Source organism: Glycine soja, chromosome 18, assembly GCF_004193775.1.
Source record: "Glycine soja cultivar W05 chromosome 18, ASM419377v2, whole genome shotgun sequence".
NCBI lineage: Eukaryota > Viridiplantae > Streptophyta > Magnoliopsida > Fabales > Fabaceae > Glycine > Glycine soja.
In genome coordinates this window covers 54,794,031-54,812,412 of record NC_041019.1, presented here as the reverse complement: position 1 = coordinate 54,812,412, position 18,382 = coordinate 54,794,031, and the positions used below count along the sequence as shown (strand labels likewise).

The 18,382-nt window shown below is 33.1% G+C and overlaps 3 protein-coding genes across 3 annotated transcripts; all 3 read left to right on the top strand.

Moving 5' to 3' along the window:
- The first annotated feature begins 4,741 nt into the window (after nucleotides 1–4,741).
- On the top strand, nucleotides 4,742–8,888 carry LOC114395821 (LRR receptor-like serine/threonine-protein kinase RPK2). The gene has a single exon (XM_028357678.1). The coding sequence runs from the start codon at nucleotides 4,984–4,986 to the stop codon at nucleotides 8,392–8,394; it is 3,411 nt and encodes a 1,136-aa protein (XP_028213479.1). The 5' UTR covers nucleotides 4,742–4,983; the 3' UTR covers nucleotides 8,395–8,888.
- Nucleotides 8,889–11,040: 2,152 nt separating this feature from the next.
- LOC114397425 (endo-1,3(4)-beta-glucanase 1-like) lies at nucleotides 11,041–11,469 on the top strand. The gene has a single exon (XM_028359461.1). It carries the CDS (start codon nucleotides 11,041–11,043, stop codon nucleotides 11,467–11,469), a length of 429 nt encoding a protein of 142 aa, XP_028215262.1.
- A 2,583-nt stretch (nucleotides 11,470–14,052) lies between these two features.
- Nucleotides 14,053–16,230, top strand: LOC114396640 (probable endo-1,3(4)-beta-glucanase ARB_01444). Its single transcript, XM_028358728.1, has one exon. It carries the CDS (start codon nucleotides 14,092–14,094, stop codon nucleotides 16,051–16,053), a length of 1,962 nt encoding a protein of 653 aa, XP_028214529.1. The 5' UTR covers nucleotides 14,053–14,091; the 3' UTR covers nucleotides 16,054–16,230.
- The last annotated feature ends 2,152 nt before the right edge of the window (nucleotides 16,231–18,382 follow it).

Sequence of the window (18,382 nt, the reverse complement as noted above, 5' to 3'; positions counted from 1 at the left end):
AATAACTTTTTTTTAATGTGTATTTTAAAATGAAAGAATCTTGGCTAGAGTTATTAATAACAGGCTTAAATATATTTTTGGTCCCTGAAATATATATTTGACTTTTGCGTTTGATTTTAGATGAATTTTTCCTTCAAATTAGATTCCTAATATTTGAAAACTTTTGTCCAAGGTCTCCACCGTTAGTCAAAATCCGTTATCTGCTTATGTAGCCATTAACCAGACACATAGGTATGTGATGTGTAATTCCACGTGTAATCTTTGTTTGATTGGTATTACACGTAGAGATTTTTTTAAAGTAAAAACGATGTCATATTATTTTTGTGTTTTTTTTTTAAGTTTTTTATCTTTTAAAACGTCGGTCAAGATTTTTTCTTTTTCTAACTTTTTTCCTTCTTTTCATGTTTTGCCCTTTTCTTCTTTTTCCTATCTTCTCAATCATCCTTCATCTTCCTGATATCCCACCATTGTGCCACCGATGGTATTTCATTTTTTTCCACTGACTAGATTAAATGAAAACAAGCTAGATGAAAGAATAGAAAAGAAACAACCAAATCTTAACAACAAAACACCAAACAAAACAAAAACACCAATTTGAACATATCTCCACAAAAAAAATCCAAAACCCCACTAAAAATCGTCAAACCACAACAATAGTAACAACAAATATGAATATGAAAGCAAGAAAAGCAAAATCGATTTTGTTTAGTGGGATTCACTGGGTTTCACAGTTGGGTTCGTAGTTGGATTTCATGGGCGGTTTCACGATAGGGTTTGTTATGAGTTCATGGTGGGGCTCGTCGGGTTTCACAGCGGCAATGGCGACGGAAATCCCATTTGTTGGGTTTCATGACGGGGTTGTGGTTGAGATCACACTGGGGTTTGCACGTGACTTACTATGGGTTTCACGGTAGGTTTCGTGGTTGGGGTTGGTGGATTTCACATCGGGGTTTGCTGTAGTTAACAGTGTGGTTCAAGGAGCTACATGGTGGTGCCATTGATGGTGAAAACGGAGAGCCGATGGTGAAAATAGAGTTGCTAACGACAAGTGGGAGCTCCGAGATGGAGTTGATGCGATGGCTGTCGATGAGGATGAGGGAGGGGATGGAGGAGGCAATGATGGCGGAGACGATGGTGTAGGGCTTCTGGTTCACGTTGATTTTCCTGTGCTAGCGGCATCAAATCTTGCACGGTGATTAGAGGACGTGCTGCTACGAACATTGCAAATGAGAGTGAGGAAGAGCTTTCTACCTAGGGTTTTGGGCAATTCCAGTGAGTTAGTACACGTGGCACCACACGTGTAATCCCAGTTAGTCAAATATTACATGTGGCACCACACGACGAATGCCTACATGTCTAGTTAACGACCGCGTAAGCAGATAACAGATTCTAACTAACAGCATGAACCTTAGACAAAAGTTTTCACATATTAGGAACCCGATTCGAAGGAAAAATTTATCAGAAATCAAATGTAAAAGTCAGATATATATTAGGGACTAAAAATATATTTAAACCTTAATCATGTACGCAATTAAATCATAACACTTAGAATTGATGATGTTGTAACACTCATCAAAACCAAAATAATTAATCACAAGGATAAAATTTGGTCAATTTTAAAAATTGGGAGATTAAAAACCACATACACACTTAAAAGATAAAAAAAGTGATTAAAATGCATTGTTTTTTAGTTTTTATGTTTCCATTATATTTAATTTGATTATTTATCTTTTAAAAAATTTAATTTATTTTTTATGATTTTAAAGTGAGTCAAAATAATCTTATTGAAATAATAATCATTTTCAATTTTAGAATACAATTTTAAACTCATTTTTTTATTAATTCAATATGTAAAATTTATATTATAAAATTCATTTATATGAAAGTTATAAATTCAAATAATATTTAAATAAAAAATCATAAACATAATAAAATTGTATATAAATAAGTCTCGCCAAACAATTAAAAAAATGCAATATTAAATTTTTTAATATTGCAATTATTAGCTTAATTTAATTATTTTTTTTTGTGATTTTTCATTTCTACAATTATTCATAGGTAACGGATGATATAACACCTGCTATGAAACACATCACACAATAAAAGGATCATACGTTTATATGTAAGATATGACACACATTTATTAGAAATTATATTGTCTTATCTAATCAGACATTATATGTGTTACATAAATTACTTTTGTGATTCACATGTGACACATGTCATTTTTGCGTCACACTTATTACACAAGCTTAAATCACTCCAAATTAATAAATTAATTTTAATATTATAATAATAAACAATAAATTATTTACATTTCATACTAAAAATTTAATTAATATATATTGTTATACATAATGCACTATCTTTTTTTATACAAATATTGCTATACACTATCAAATAATTGAATTAAACAAAAATATCCTAAGTGATAAGTAGATGTGAATGTGACCCTATCAATTAATTTTAATTAAATTCTTTGTACTAATTTGATTTGATAATAATAAAGAAAAGACCACTAGTCATGGCCCCTTTAGCTTTTCTGGAGGGTAACAAAACTGCCAAAAAAAAAAGAGTGACCCCACATTACATTCTGGAAAGTTGGTCCACGTGGGATACTCTGGGGCCAGCCACGTGTACAACTTTAAGGTATATCCTTTCTAAACCTAACCACCGAGGAGCCATCCATTTGATGTGCCTTCTTCGTTTGTTGACCAACTGTGGACCCCACTCAGACAGGTAGGTCCCCATGAACCCACCACTACCCAACCTAATCCCCAAAACAAACAAAACCTTTTTTTTTTTTTTTCCTTTTCTTATTTAGTAATTAATAAATTTCATTAATGTAGTACTATATCTTTAAATTCGATGTTAAAAAAGACAATTTTCTTCATATTTTTAAACTTGTTTTTATTCAAAATGTTTCGATTCATTAATGAGTCTTTAAATACACATTGACGAAAATTTTCAGTTTATTATTTGACTTTATTAATTAATATTCTTACTGACTAAGAGACTAAAAAAAAAAAACACTAAATATAATATATAAAACCTAGTGTATTTAAAACTTAAAAATTATTTACTTTTTAAGTGTTTAAAAATATATAGTTAATAAATGTTCAAAATTTAGTCAATTAAATGTTTAATGAGTAACGTACTAACGTTTTAACAAGTCTTAAAAATACAAATTAATGAAAAATTTCAGTTCATTGTTTGACTTTATTAATTAATATTCTCTGCATCCTGATTAAGAAATTAATACACAAATAAATAAAATATTAAAAATTATTGTATTTAAAGTTAACAAGATATTTATTACTTTTTAAGTGTTTTTTAAAATATAAATTAATGAATTGTAATAAATATTGAAATTTTAGTCAATGGAATGTTTAATGAGTAACGTACTAACGTATTGAAATATGATTTTTTTATTAAGAGAAAAAAGGGTTACAATGTAAAAAAAAATTACATAATTTAATTATAATTTATTATATATGATAAATTTAAATAATAATTTATAATTAAATAATAATATAAAATTATTTTACACTATTAATATATAAACATTAAACTTTTTTTTAATACATATTCATGACTATATGATAAGTAAAATTAAATACATTTTATTAACGTTTTTACCTTTAGAAAATAAGCATGTAATGCTTTTACAATTTAATATACTAAATATTTTTATCAATAAAAATCTTATTTTTAAATTGTTAACATATGGTGTCAAAGTAAGTTAACTCAAGTTAATCAGCTCATTTCAGTTCAAAAAGATTAAGTCAATTTAACTTGACTCATTTTTTTTGTGAAAAAAATCTAATTTAAATGGCTTAAGTAAGTTCATTCACAAGTTACGATTTAGTTCGCTTAAGTTAAAGAAAATAAGAAATTAAAAGATAAAACATAAAAAATTGAAAAATATAATTATAAAAAAATCTAACAACATATTAATTCATAATTCAAACTAAAAAAAGAAGAAGAAAATAAAATAAAAGTAAAAATATATAAAAAAAATTAAAAAACAAAAGTAAAAATATATTGAATTTTTTTGAAAAATAAAATTTAATGATTTTCTTAAAGGTGTTGATTCAAGAAAAAAAAAATTCTACTAAAATTTTTTGAAAAACTGTATTACTAATTACATTAAATATTATTTTTTAATAAAAAATACATTTAATTTTTTAAGAAGAGATTGTAGCATATTCAAAATGAATATATATGAAAATATACAAATGTAATGGTTAAATGGTTAAAAAACAGTAGTATTATATTTATTAATGGTTTAGTAATGAACTTCGTTTTTAGGTTAGTTTACTAATGAACTTAACATAGGCATTAAGTATTAGTAACTAGGAAAATGCTAATTGCTTTGAGGTAATGCATAGTTTACTAAATAAAAATGTTTTTGTTAACAGATAGAAAATTATATTATTCATAATATTTTTACATTTTTTTATAATTTATATAATGAATATTTTCTTTTATTTTCTCTTGAGAATACTTATTAACAAAATTTTCTTGGTCAACAAAAACCTAATAACTTTACTCAACATTTATTACAGGATACATATTTTTAGAAGAACATTTATTACTGGATACATATTTTAGTAAAAACAAAAAAATATTTAATGAAAAACATTTATTACTCGCCTCCCATGGCATCTTCTTTCTATGAAGGAAAATATATTTAAAAAAACAATTTCTTAAGTTTCTTACAATAAAAAGCTCACAAAACCTTCCTTTCCCCACCAAAATAAAAAAAAAAAATGAAAAAGAGAAAGACAGAAAGAGAATGGAAGAAGAAAAACGCGTATTCTGAAAAAGAAGCCACCCCTCTCTCTTCGCCGCTGTTTTCTCTCTTCTGATAATTTCCCAATCTCAACCACCGAACAAAAAAAAAGTAGGGTTAGGGTTTTCCGAAAACCCTTTCGTTTCGCCCACTGCAACTGAAAGGGGTTTTCGAAGAAGCTCTCTGCGATGTTTTCTTCTTCTTCAGTGATCAAATGGAGGTTCCGTCACAAGTCCATGACGCTCGTGCGACTCTTCCCACTCGTGTGCCTCCTTTTGTTCTCGCTAAACGACGTCGTTTCATCCGATTCCGACAAATCAGTGCTCCTCGAGCTAAAACACTCGCTCTCCGACCCCTCCGGCCTGCTCACCACGTGGCAGGGCTCCGACCACTGCGCGTGGTCCGGCGTGCTCTGCGGCTCCGCCACGCGCCGCCGCGTCGTCGCGATCAACGTCACCGGCAACGGAGGTAACCGAAAAACCCTTTCTCCTTGCTCCGATTTTGCTCAATTTCCCCTCTACGGGTTCGGAATTAGGAGGAGCTGCGAGGGTTTTCGTGGAGCATTGTTCGGTAAGCTTTCTCCGAAGCTCAGTGAACTCACAGAACTTAGGGTTTTGTCCCTTCCCTTCAATGACCTCGAGGGAGAAATTCCCGAGGAAATTTGGGGCATGGAGAAGTTGGAGGTGCTTGATCTTGAAGGAAACTTGATAAGTGGGGTTCTCCCTCTTAGGTTTAATGGCTTGAAAAACTTGAAGGTTCTTAATCTAGGGTTTAATAGGATTGTTGGGGAGATTCCGAGTTCGCTGTCTAGTTTTAAGAGTTTGGAGGTTTTGAACTTGGCTGGGAATGGGATTAACGGTTCTGTTCCTAGCTTTGTTGGGAGGTTGAGAGGGGTGTATTTGTCTTATAACTTGCTTGGTGGGGCAATTCCGCAGGAGATTGGGGAACATTGTGGGCAACTGGATCATCTTGATTTGTCTGGTAATCTTTTGATGCAGGCAATTCCGGGGAGTTTGGGCAATTGTAGTGAGTTGAGGATGATTTTGTTGCATTCGAATTCATTGGAGGATGTTATTCCTGCTGAGCTTGGGAGGCTTAGGAAGCTTGAGGTGTTGGATGTGTCAAGGAATACGCTCGGTGGGCAGGTGCCGATGGAGCTTGGGAATTGTACTGAGTTGTCTGTGCTGGTTTTGTCTAATCTTTTTAGTTCGGTTCCAGATGTTAATGGTACCGTGAGGGACTTGGGGGTGGAGCAGATGGTTTCTATGAATATTGATGAGTTTAATTACTTTGAAGGTCCGGTTCCTGTTGAGATTATGAACCTTCCTAAGCTGAGAGTGCTGTGGGCGCCTAGGGCGAATCTGGCAGGCAGTTTTCCGAGCAGTTGGGGCAAGTGTGATAGCTTGGAGATGCTTAATTTGGCTCAAAATGATCTCACTGGGGATTTTCCTAATCAGCTTGGTGGCTGCAAGAATCTCCATTTTCTTGATTTGAGCGCAAACAACTTTACTGGTGTGCTTGCAGAAGAACTTCCTGTGCCTTGTATGACTGTATTTGATGTTAGTGGAAATGTCTTATCTGGCCCAATTCCTCAATTCTCTGTTGGCTTGTGTGCTTTGGTTCCTTCCTGGAGTGGAAATCTGTTTGAAACAGACGACAGAGCACTTCCATACAAATCCTTTTTTGTGTCTAAGATTCTTGGAGGAACCATTTTGTCCTCACTAGGAGAAGTTGGCCGTTCTGTTTTTCACAACTTTGGTCAAAACAACTTTGTTAGCATGGAGTCATTGCCAATAGCACGTGACAGGCTGGGGAAGGGGTTGGCTTATGCAATTCTTGTTGGAGAAAACAAGTTGGCGGGACCTTTTCCTACTAATTTATTCGAGAAATGTGACGGACTAAATGCATTGCTTTTAAATGTGAGTTATACTATGATATCCGGTCAGATTCCTTCTAAGTTTGGTGGAATGTGCAGATCATTGAAATTCTTGGATGCATCTGGTAATCAGATTACTGGGCCAATCCCTGTAGGTTTGGGGGATATGGTTTCTCTTGTTTCTCTGAACCTAAGTCAGAATCGTTTACAAGATCAGATTCCCGGTAACCTTGGCCAGTTGAAAGATCTGAAGTTTCTCTCTTTGGCTGAGAATAACTTAAGTGGTTCCATCCCTACCAGCCTGGGGCAGTTGTACTCTTTAGAAGTCCTGGACCTTTCTTCAAATTCTCTTACAGGTGAAATTCCAAAAGGTATTGAGAACTTGAGAAACCTAACTGATGTATTGCTTAACAACAACAAACTTTCTGGACAGATTCCTGCTGGTTTGGCAAATGTCAGTACACTGTCAGCATTTAATGTGTCATTCAATAACTTATCTGGATCCTTGCCTTCAAATGGTAACTCAATAAAATGCAGCAATGCTGTTGGGAATCCGTTTTTACATTCTTGCAATGAAGTTTCTCTTGCTGTGCCATCAGCTGACCAAGGGCAGGTTGATAATTCCAGTTCTTATACTGCTGCACCACCAGAAGTTACAGGCAAAAAGGGTGGGAATGGTTTCAATTCTATTGAAATAGCATCTATAACATCTGCATCGGCCATTGTTTCTGTTCTTCTAGCCCTAATTGTCCTTTTTATTTATACACGGAAGTGGAACCCTAGGTCCAGGGTTGTTGGGTCTACAAGAAAAGAAGTTACAGTGTTCACTGATATTGGTGTTCCATTGACATTTGAAAATGTTGTTCGGGCCACAGGAAATTTCAATGCTAGCAACTGCATTGGGAATGGAGGATTTGGGGCAACCTACAAGGCAGAGATAGTACCAGGAAACTTGGTGGCTATAAAACGTCTGGCAGTTGGACGATTCCAAGGTGCTCAACAATTCCATGCAGAGATTAAGACCCTTGGAAGGCTTCGTCATCCAAATCTTGTCACTCTGATTGGTTATCATGCCAGTGAGACTGAGATGTTTCTCATATACAACTATTTGCCAGGTGGCAATCTGGAAAAGTTTATCCAAGAGAGATCCACAAGGGTAGCGGATTGGAGGATTCTTCACAAGATTGCATTGGATATAGCCCGTGCACTTGCATACCTGCATGATCAGTGTGTACCCCGAGTTCTTCATCGAGATGTCAAGCCCAGTAATATCTTGCTGGATGATGATTACAATGCTTATCTATCTGACTTTGGATTGGCTAGACTTCTGGGAACCTCAGAAACCCATGCTACCACTGGTGTAGCAGGAACGTTTGGCTATGTTGCTCCTGAATATGCCATGACTTGTCGTGTTTCTGACAAGGCTGATGTGTATAGCTATGGTGTGGTGCTTCTGGAGTTACTCTCTGACAAGAAGGCATTGGATCCTTCATTTTCTTCATATGGGAATGGTTTCAACATAGTAGCATGGGCATGCATGCTGCTGCGACAAGGCCAGGCAAAAGAGTTCTTCGCCACCGGCTTATGGGATACAGGTCCCGAAGATGATTTGGTAGAGGTCCTACACTTGGCTGTTGTGTGTACGGTTGACTCTCTCTCGACCAGACCTTCAATGAAACATGTTGTACGGCGGCTTAAGCAACTTCAACCGCCATCATGCTAGTCATTCATCCTGGTGAGACTGTGCTAGTTTGACATAGCAGTAATCTTAGAAAATATTGTAATTTGTGATTTAGCATGGAGTCCTTTTTTGTGGACTGCTCTTAGGTTGAGTTGGAAATTGTACTTAATCCCCTCTCCCTTCCTTCCCTGTACATTGTAATATAGCAGTGCCCCCAATTTTCGATGCTCCTTTCCTGATTAGGTTAGGGGGCTTGGTGATGACTCTGCAGAAGAATGCAGATATTTGATGTCCAGCGCCATACCTCTCTATTCTAGTTTGATTTGTTCAATAAAATCATAGAATAGAATCAGTTTCCTGAAAGAAGTTTTTGCTGGGTTCTCCTGCGCAATGTCTTGTTTTATTTGGTTGACAAGGTTGTTTTTGGGGGGGAAACCCATGCCTGTCTAGTCCCGGCAGACAATGTGCTTTTAGGGTACAATGTTGTAACGAGGTTGAGTTTGTTATTATATCTTATAAACCATTTAAATCCCTCACCGTTAATCTTAATGGCTTCTTTAAATTTATTACGGATTAGGTAAGTTTTGTGTCCGGGATGCATTTGGGATGATGGGATTTTCCTAAAATATCAGATTTAAGACACGATGTGTAACTTAAGACTTAAGTAATATATAATTAAAGTCAAGACTCCTTTTTATGGTAAACTTTTCACTTAATATACTTTCCGAGATAAATTTCTACATGCAAATATAATGTGAGATCATGCTATTACTTAATTGTATATTATAAAATTAACCAAGAGGTATAGAATTGACCTCAACATTTAAAACTGTCATTACTCTCAATTTTTTTTTTTAAAAAGTGTCATTTAATTTCACTGTTTTACTGATGGAATATCATTACACGTTCATACATGTAAATTTTATTGTGTTTTTCTGGACAAACTTTACTAGTTTAGCTTTATAATTAAAAGTTAAACTCAGTCTGATTCATAATATCAATATCTTTGCTGTAATAAGCTAGTAATTCTCATAATATTTAGTGAGAATCTTGCTAAACTAAACCGGCTTCATATCGGATGCTGCATAATAAAAGGGTTATCCAGTCAAAAGAAATCAATTTTAACAAATAATCAAGATCATGATACCGCTTTAACCATTACATCATTATTTACTCAATTTAATGTAGATTTTCTTTCTAGTCTTTTACCATAAAGAGAGAATAATTTATTGGAATTCTCTTAACAAAATCACAGAACAATTATAGTAGGTTTTGGACGTACATCAATTTACTATTAAGAGTACGATTTGAAGGTATTTTATTGTCATAATATATAATCAGGTGCCAAAGTAGATTAGAGCCTGTTAGATTTACGTTAATAAAAAGGGAAAAGAAAATGCAACCTCCCTAAACTTTTTATCCCTTTATAAATTGAAGCTCTACACTTTAATTTTATCCTAATCGATTTTTAAATTTCATTTCATTTACAAATAGATATTATAAACTTTAATTTTGTTCAAATTAATTCATAAACTTTACTAATTTTTTAAAATAGACACTTAGAACTTTAATTTTATTCTAATTCTTTCTTAAAAGTTAAAACTTATCTTTTTTACAAATAGTTTTTTTTTTCTCTATCAAGTTAGTGTTAAGTCATTTATTTTAATTGTCAACCATTTATTAATATGTTTCTTCTTTTGTTAAATTTCATTTTTATATGTTAAAATCTAATCAAAACTGAAGAAGGTAGGTGTCATTGAAAAATTGACACTGTTCATTAGAAGTATTTGAAGAAGAATATCTTGTCATCATCAATGCTGCGACTATTGTTAACACCACCCCAACCATTCTCAACTAGAACCTACAACCAATATAAATAGCAGTGAAAAGCATTAGCAACAGAGAATATAAAAAAGGGAAAATAGGGAGATCAAAGACCGATGAGAGATTAAGAGAAGAAAGGGTTTTAAAAAGAAGAGAGGTGACTGAAGTTTTCATTTTCATTTTCGTTTTCGTATTTAAATTAAAAAATTATTTTTCTGATGACACTAATTATAAAATATATATTTCTTTAAAAATTATTATTTAGTATTGGCCATGATTGACGCTAACTTTTTTGTTTTCCCGCTCAAATTAAAAAACTAAGTTTCAACTGGTTGATGCTGATTATAAAAATATTTTTTAAAAAAACTATTTACTGTGGGCCATTGCCAACGCTAAATGTTTTGCTTTACTGCTAATTTTTGAACTAGCGTTGACAATGAAAAAAAAAAATTTACCGTGGACAATAACTAAGCTAATTCTTTTTTCCGCTGAAATTAAGAACTAAGATCGAGATAAAACTCAAATAAAGTTGCTCACACTTTACCTTCTTATACATTTTTATTTTAATTTATTTTCATCATTGCTGGATTGAAGAGGTCCTTTTCAAATGGTCTCGGTGTGAATACTTTATTGCTTGAATAACAGGCATTCAGAAATACTACAAGGGTTAGAAACACTCCCTTATAACTATCACATTAATTCTAATTAATTGGGTTGTCAATAATGTATTTTCTTTTTATCACATTCTCTCTTATATGTTATTTTATCAACCGCTGATTTTGGTTTTGGAATTTACAATGATCACCATTACCATTTGGGGAACTTCCTCTATGGAATTGCGGTTCTTGCAAAGATTGACCCTCCATGGGGACAAAAGTTTATTCACTTGCGACAGATTTCATGAACTTGGGCCAAAAGTATAACAGATTTTATCCACGTCTAAGGTGTTTTGGTCTTTACAAATTGCACTCTTGGGCTGCAGTGTTGACCAAGTTTGAGGATGGAAGGAATCAAGAAAGTACAAGTGAAGCTGTGAATGCATACTATTCAGCAGCATTGGTGGGTCTTGCATATGGTGACTCAAGTCTTGTTGACTCTGGGTCAACGCTAGTGGCATTGGAAATTCTAGCCGCACAAACTTGGTGGCATGTGAAATACAAGAGGGATAGTAAGCTATGGTGGGCCAGTGCTGAGTGTAGAGAGTGTAGGCTTGGAATTCAAGTGCTGATTATGCCAAGGAACTTGTGGAATGGACATGGCCTTCTGCACGTAGAGAAGGGTGGAAGGGAATGACCTATCCTTGCAAGGAATTTATTATAAGGAAACAGCATTGGAAAATATAATTTTGTTGATGGGAATTCTTTCACTAATCTCTTGTGGTGGATTCATAGTAGATGAGGACTGATGGATGCACATAGTTTTGTGCCAAGTCCAGGAAATATCATGTTTCAATGTTATAGTTAATTTGCAGTAATTTATGAAACTTTGTATCTTCTCATCAGGTTATTGTTATTATGGTGGTTTAAACTTTGACCACTGCATAAAGATCTTTAGAGTTTATGCAAATGTAACGCAATCACACATGTAAAATAAAGATTACTCCACTTCATAAAAAATAAACTCACAAGAATAATGTTTGATTTCTGCTATCCACGTAAGAATTTTATCGGTAAATAATTAAAATATCTTTATAAGCACTCTTTAATTTTTGAGATATACTGATAGATACTGATGTATTTCGAAATATAAATTATCTAAACTTTTTAAAATAAACAAAAAATTACATCCAACTAATGTATTACTATCAAATGCTATTAGTGTTCTCATGTATGTATGGGATAAGAAACTAGCATATAATACATATTGAGAAAAGGTGCTAAAATGGTCGATCAAACTCGTTAGTTTAATTAAATAAATGAGTCAAATTTTAATCATTCATTTTTTCACAAGTTAAACTTAATTTTCTAGTACTCAATTTGGTTCATTTAGAACCCTAACTAACATAATGTCTACAATCATACTTATGTGCATGTATTCTCAAAAAATTAGATCTAACTTAAATTCGATTATACATGTAGTATTTTTTCAAAACTTACATAATAACATGTGTGCCATATTGTGTCGTGTGTTATATTTTAATAGAGTAGAATTGGATAAGAATAATTTCTCGCGCAATCCATTAACAAAAGTACTTCAAACCTGTTATATTAAACATTAACAAGGTATTTAAAAAGAAAAAAAAATACATTAATACACAATGCAACGAAAAAGTTTTGTTCCACCGTTGGAATTTCACGTGCCTTGGAACTGGGCACATGGTCTTCCTCCTAAACTTAGGAAACTTATGCAATAAAATATAATCAATCATCGACACCCTCCAAGTTAATAAGCATGCAGCAAATAAATCCAAAAACAATAAATGAAAGATAATACTATATATTTTCATTTTTTATCGATCATTTAAAAAATATTTCTAATTATTCATTATTTGAAAGTTTCTTAAATAACATTAATTATATTTTTTCAATTATATCCTTGTTAAAAAAGAAATAAATAAATGATATTAAAGTAAACAGTAAATAGAGAGAGACAAATGACATATTAAAAATTGTAATAATTTTGATATAAACAAAACTATCAATTATTTTTTTAATCTATGTGTTGTAATCTTAAATGATAATATTAAAAAGGAAAATTTATTATATTAAAAATACATTAAGTACTTAATATTTTTTTTTCAGTAATGTAGTACATTTAATTAAGAAAATATATTTGATGCTCCGAATCTATTTAGTTGATGTATAACAGAGAAAACTTAGTTTTTAATATTATTCTTATATCTTTTAAAGGAAGGAAGAATTACCATATATAGAGATGTAAGACTAGTGTAAGGAAAAATATTAAAAGCAAAGTGTTCTTTTGTTATTATTTATCTAGGAAAAATAATTATTTAACATTATTTAGGTTGTATACACATATAAGAGAGAAATAGAAAGAAAAAATATGCAACTTGTGATTTAATGAAGAAGAAAAATGGAGACAAAAATGAGCTATATAAGGTTGTTGACCAACACACGTAATGCAATATACAATATGCAAGAAGCGTTATTCTAAGAAAAATGAAAGTGAAACACCCTTCAGATCCGTGCAAGATACAATATGCAACAAGCATTATTTTAAGAAAAATTAAATATTCCATTGTATTTTTATACCTTGGAAGAGAAATGAAATGAAATTATATACATTCTCATTATAAGAAGGGGTCATTCAACACTATTTAAATAGATAATATGTTTATATATAGATCCCTGCTGCGTTGTTTCATTCTATTTTAAGATTAAGAATAGACATAATCAAACATATTTCTTACATATCTCTTATTATATATTTAGAACATTTTGGAACAAGAGGATCATTTATAATGAAAAGGATGAGCTTCTAAGTTCATCCCAGAGTTTATTTCAAGAAAATAATGCAGAGCTTGAAGAAAAAAAGTCAATCTCTCTCGGTGTAACTAACAAGATTTCGATCTTCACGTATCTTTTCTATTTTTTTCTTCGATCTCTATCACATTCATTGATTTCTTTTTTTATCTTTGTCTCTATCTCATTGTTTCTTCTACTCATACGCTCTCCATAAGTGGAATGTAGATTAAACTTTTACGTACTAATTCGTAGATCGAGTAAGACATATGACCAAACCAATTTGTTTTTATTTTTAATGAAATTAATTTAACAGTAATAAAGCATATTTAGGGGCTGCAGTAGGGTATAGTTATAATTAATTAATGCATGGCATTTCTCTTGTTTCTAAAAGTCAACCTTTGGAACGTACCAAGCAATCTATTATCTTCACTTATATAAGAGGCTTAGGCCGGCACCACACAACACTGCAACGAGCAATCACAAAGCAACGATGTCTTCTAATTTTCTCTTCCCTCAAACTCAATCCACAGTCCTCCCAAACCCTTCAACCTACTTCTCCTCAAACCTTCTTTCTTCTCCACTCCCCACTAACTCTTTCTTTCAAAACTTTGTTATTCCAAACGGGTCCCAAGCTGAGTACATTCACCCTTACCTCGTCAAAACCTCAAACTCTTCACTCTCAGCCTCATACCCTCTTCTCCTCTTCACCACAGCACTTTTGTACCAATCTTTTGTGCCAGATATCACAATCTCTTCCACTCAAACACACTCAAATCAACAAAACCGTGAAATCTCATCATACAGTGACCTCAGTGTCACTTTGGACATTCCCTCCTCCAACCTAAGGTTCTTTCTCTCAAGAGGAAGCCCTTTTATAACCGCTTCTGTGACATCTCCAACATCTCTTTCGATCACAACAGTGCACACCATAGTCTCTTTGTCTTCCAATGACGACAACAACACCAAGTACACCCTTAAGCTTAACAACACTCAAATATGGCTCATATACACCTCCTCCCCAATCTATTTGAATCATGATGGCGCTTCCAATATTACATCCAAGCCATTTTCTGGCATAATTCGTGTAGCAGCGCTGCCTGATTCCAACTCCAAGAGTGTAGCAATTCTCGACAAGTTCAGCTCTTGTTACCCTTTGTCGGGAAATGCAACACTCGTGGAACCTTTCCGTGTGGTGTATCAATGGCAAAAGGAAAGTTCTGGGGACTTGCTCATGCTAGCTCACCCTCTTCATGTTAAGCTTTTATCAAATAGTCAAGTTACTGTGCTGAAAGATTTTAAGTATAGAAGCATTGATGGCGATCTTGTTGGTGTTGTTGGAGATTCATGGGTGTTGGAAACGGATCCTATTCCTGTGACATGGTATTCTAACAAAGGTGTGGATAAAGATTCGTATGATGAGGTTGTCTCGGCACTTGTTAAGGATGTGCAAGAGCTAAATTCTTCAGCAATAGGAACCAGTTCATCATATTTTTATGGGAAGCGTGTTGGAAGGGCTGCAAGGTTGGCGTTGATAGCGGAAGAAGTGTCTTTTTCCAACGTGGTTCCCACGATTAAGAAGTTTCTGAAGGAGTCTATTGAGCCTTGGTTGGATGGAACTTTTCAAGGGAATAGTTTTCTATATGAAAATAAATGGGGTGGACTTGTCACCAAACAAGGCTCTACAGATTCAACTGCTGACTTTGGGTTTGGAGTGTACAATGATCACCATTATCATTTAGGGTACTTTCTTTATGGAATTGCGGTTCTTGCAAAGATTGATCCTCAGTGGGGACAAAAATACAAGCCACAAGTTTATTCACTTGTCACAGATTTCATGAACTTGGGCCAGAGATATAACAGATTTTATCCACGTCTAAGGTGTTTTGATCTTTACAAATTGCACTCTTGGGCTGCAGGGTTGACCGAGTTTGAGGATGGAAGGAATCAAGAAAGTACAAGTGAGGCTGTGAATGCATACTATTCAGCAGCATTGGTGGGTCTTGCATATGGTGACTCAAGTCTTGTTGACACTGGGTCAACGCTAGTGGCATTGGAAATTCTAGCCGCACAAACTTGGTGGCATGTGAAAGTGGAAGACAACTTGTATGAAGAGGAATTTGCTAAAGATAACAAGATAGTGGGGGTTTTGTGGGCTAACAAGAGGGATAGTAAGCTATGGTGGGCCAGTGCTGAGTGTAGGGAGTGTAGGCTTGGCATCCAAGTGCTACCCTTATTGCCTATTACTGAGACATTGTTCTCTGATGCTGATTATGTGAAGGAGCTAGTGGAATGGACAGTGCCCTTTTTAAGTAGTCAAGGGTGGAAGGGGATGACCTATGCCCTGCAAGGAATTTATGATAAAGAAACAGCATTGGAAAATATAAGAAAGTTGAAAGGTTTTGATGATGGGAACTCTTTGAGTAATCTCTTGTGGTGGATTCACAGCAGATGAAGTTTCTGGACTAAATAAATTTAGCCAAGTCCAAGGAATGTATGATGTTTCAATTTGACTAATTATCAATGTTTTAACTTTGCAGTAATTTATGAAATTCTGTATCTCATATATCAGTTATGTGAAATTGTGTTTTGGGATTTTTCAAGAATTTAATAAAATTTGTAGTTTACCATATTTTTCTAGTGAACGAGAAGTTAGGATTCCTATACTAAGTATTAAGTGTTTCTAACACAACATAACTCACTTGTTTATGTTTGGTGTTGTGTTAGAGCCAAGTTTGGCAGTTTTCTGTTTGAGCTTTGGGAATCAAGTCAAGGGAATAATTTTCAAGTTCATTGAAACAAGAAAGGTAGAAAACTACCTAAGTAGATGCGGTTTCATTTTCCTAATGCTTAATGCTTTTAAAGAGGAATGTATTATTTTGGCAATACAGAGTTTTCTAGGTTCAAAATTTAGTAGGCAGAAATGAATGCTACACAAACCACACAACAACACTCTTTATGTAGATAACAGTGTTTGATAATATGTCAACGTTATAAAGGCTAAAAAAAAAGAAGCAAAAGATAACCAGAAAATCAAAATCCAAACTTACATACATGTAAGCTTCACCTTTAGCAAGTATATATAGAAGGGCCTTGGAAGCACGGAAGTGTTGTAGGACTCCTCCTTAATCATTCCATTTGGACCTACGGGGAAAAAAAGGGTGTTGCTAGATGCACCCACATTATTGCTAGTGCTCCCAGCACTTAAGATGAAATGATAAAAATATTCTTGATCCGTAAGTCTTTTAAATTGATCCATAAAAGGCTTACAAATTAACTTTATCTGTAAGCCTTTTATAGATAAACTTGATCCGTAAGTCTTTTACGAATCAACTTAATCCGTAAGCCTTTTACGGAACAACACGGATCAACTTCATCCGTAGAAACCTTATGGATCAACTTGATCCATACGATTTACGGATCACCCTCACGCACATCTATCACAAATGCGAATAAAATGCAGGGACATTTTTATATTTATAAAAAATGATAGGTGCACCTAACAACACCCAAAAAAAATGCATGAGCTATCCGTTTTGTTACCAAGGTCTGTTAAGAACCTTTAGGTTTAGGTCAGATGGACCTTTTTATTGGGGTGTTCCTTAAAAATAAAGGTGTCCAAGGCACATCAACCCAAATTTAGTTTGTGGACCGAAAAGACCCAAATTCGAAAAAGTTCAAACAGATTTAACATATTGACATCGACCAAAACCTAAACCATTTGGACTTAGTAAAAGGATATAAAACTCTTTTTTTAATCCTTATAATGAGGGTTTTTGACTTTTTGAAAAGGAATCTAAAGTATTTTCAGAAGCTTTCTTTACGAATGAATTTTATAGAAATCAAATACAGATTATTTTTTACAAATTCAACATATATTGTTAATCAAATTACACTCATTTAAAAAGATCTAAAATTCTATCAATAATGTATGCCACTTAAATTTGCTGTATTCTTAAAAAGCAACGTCAGATTCAGACAATTTATAGAAAGAAAAAAAAAACTGCACCTACTCAAGTAGTTCGTTGTACTCCTTGGGTCGGTACACTGAAAATAACTACTGAAACAAAATATTTAATTGGAAAATGCTAACAAGTTATTAAAGAGGAATATTCTAATTTAAAAGTATTATTAATATATATTTATCATAATTTTCAAGTAACTTTAATTTTTAATAAAAAAAATTATATTTATTAATTAATGCTCTTAACACACTCATAAACAAAAATTATATTATTTGTAATGTATATTGGTTAAGAAAAACATTATTTTCATAGTGCTATATTAAAATGATTTTTGTTGAGAAAAAAAAGGAGTTAAAATATAATTTATTAGAATATTTAAATAAAACAATAATAAACAAGGATATACATTAAAACAACAATACTTTCTTAATTTTCTAAAATAACAAATATTACAAGACAAACTAAAATATCTAAAGAGACATATAGTATATGAATAAAAAAAAAAAGGCATACAATATAATTAGAATCGCAATTAATCCCAATTCAATTTCAAAAGAAATTGAAAATGCAAATTACCAATGGAAAAATCAGAAAGGTGAAAATTGATTTGTGATTTATTCGAAATATGAAGTTCTTTTTATAATATATTTTTAATTTTTCTTTGATTTTCAGTTTTGCTATCTCACCTAAAGGCACATCGGTCATGAGCTTGACACAAATTCAAGTCAAGTTGAATCGCAAGTATACAATTGATGTGCCTGTAGATGAGATGACAAAACTGTGAATCAAAAGAAAATTAAAGGTATATTATAAAAAACT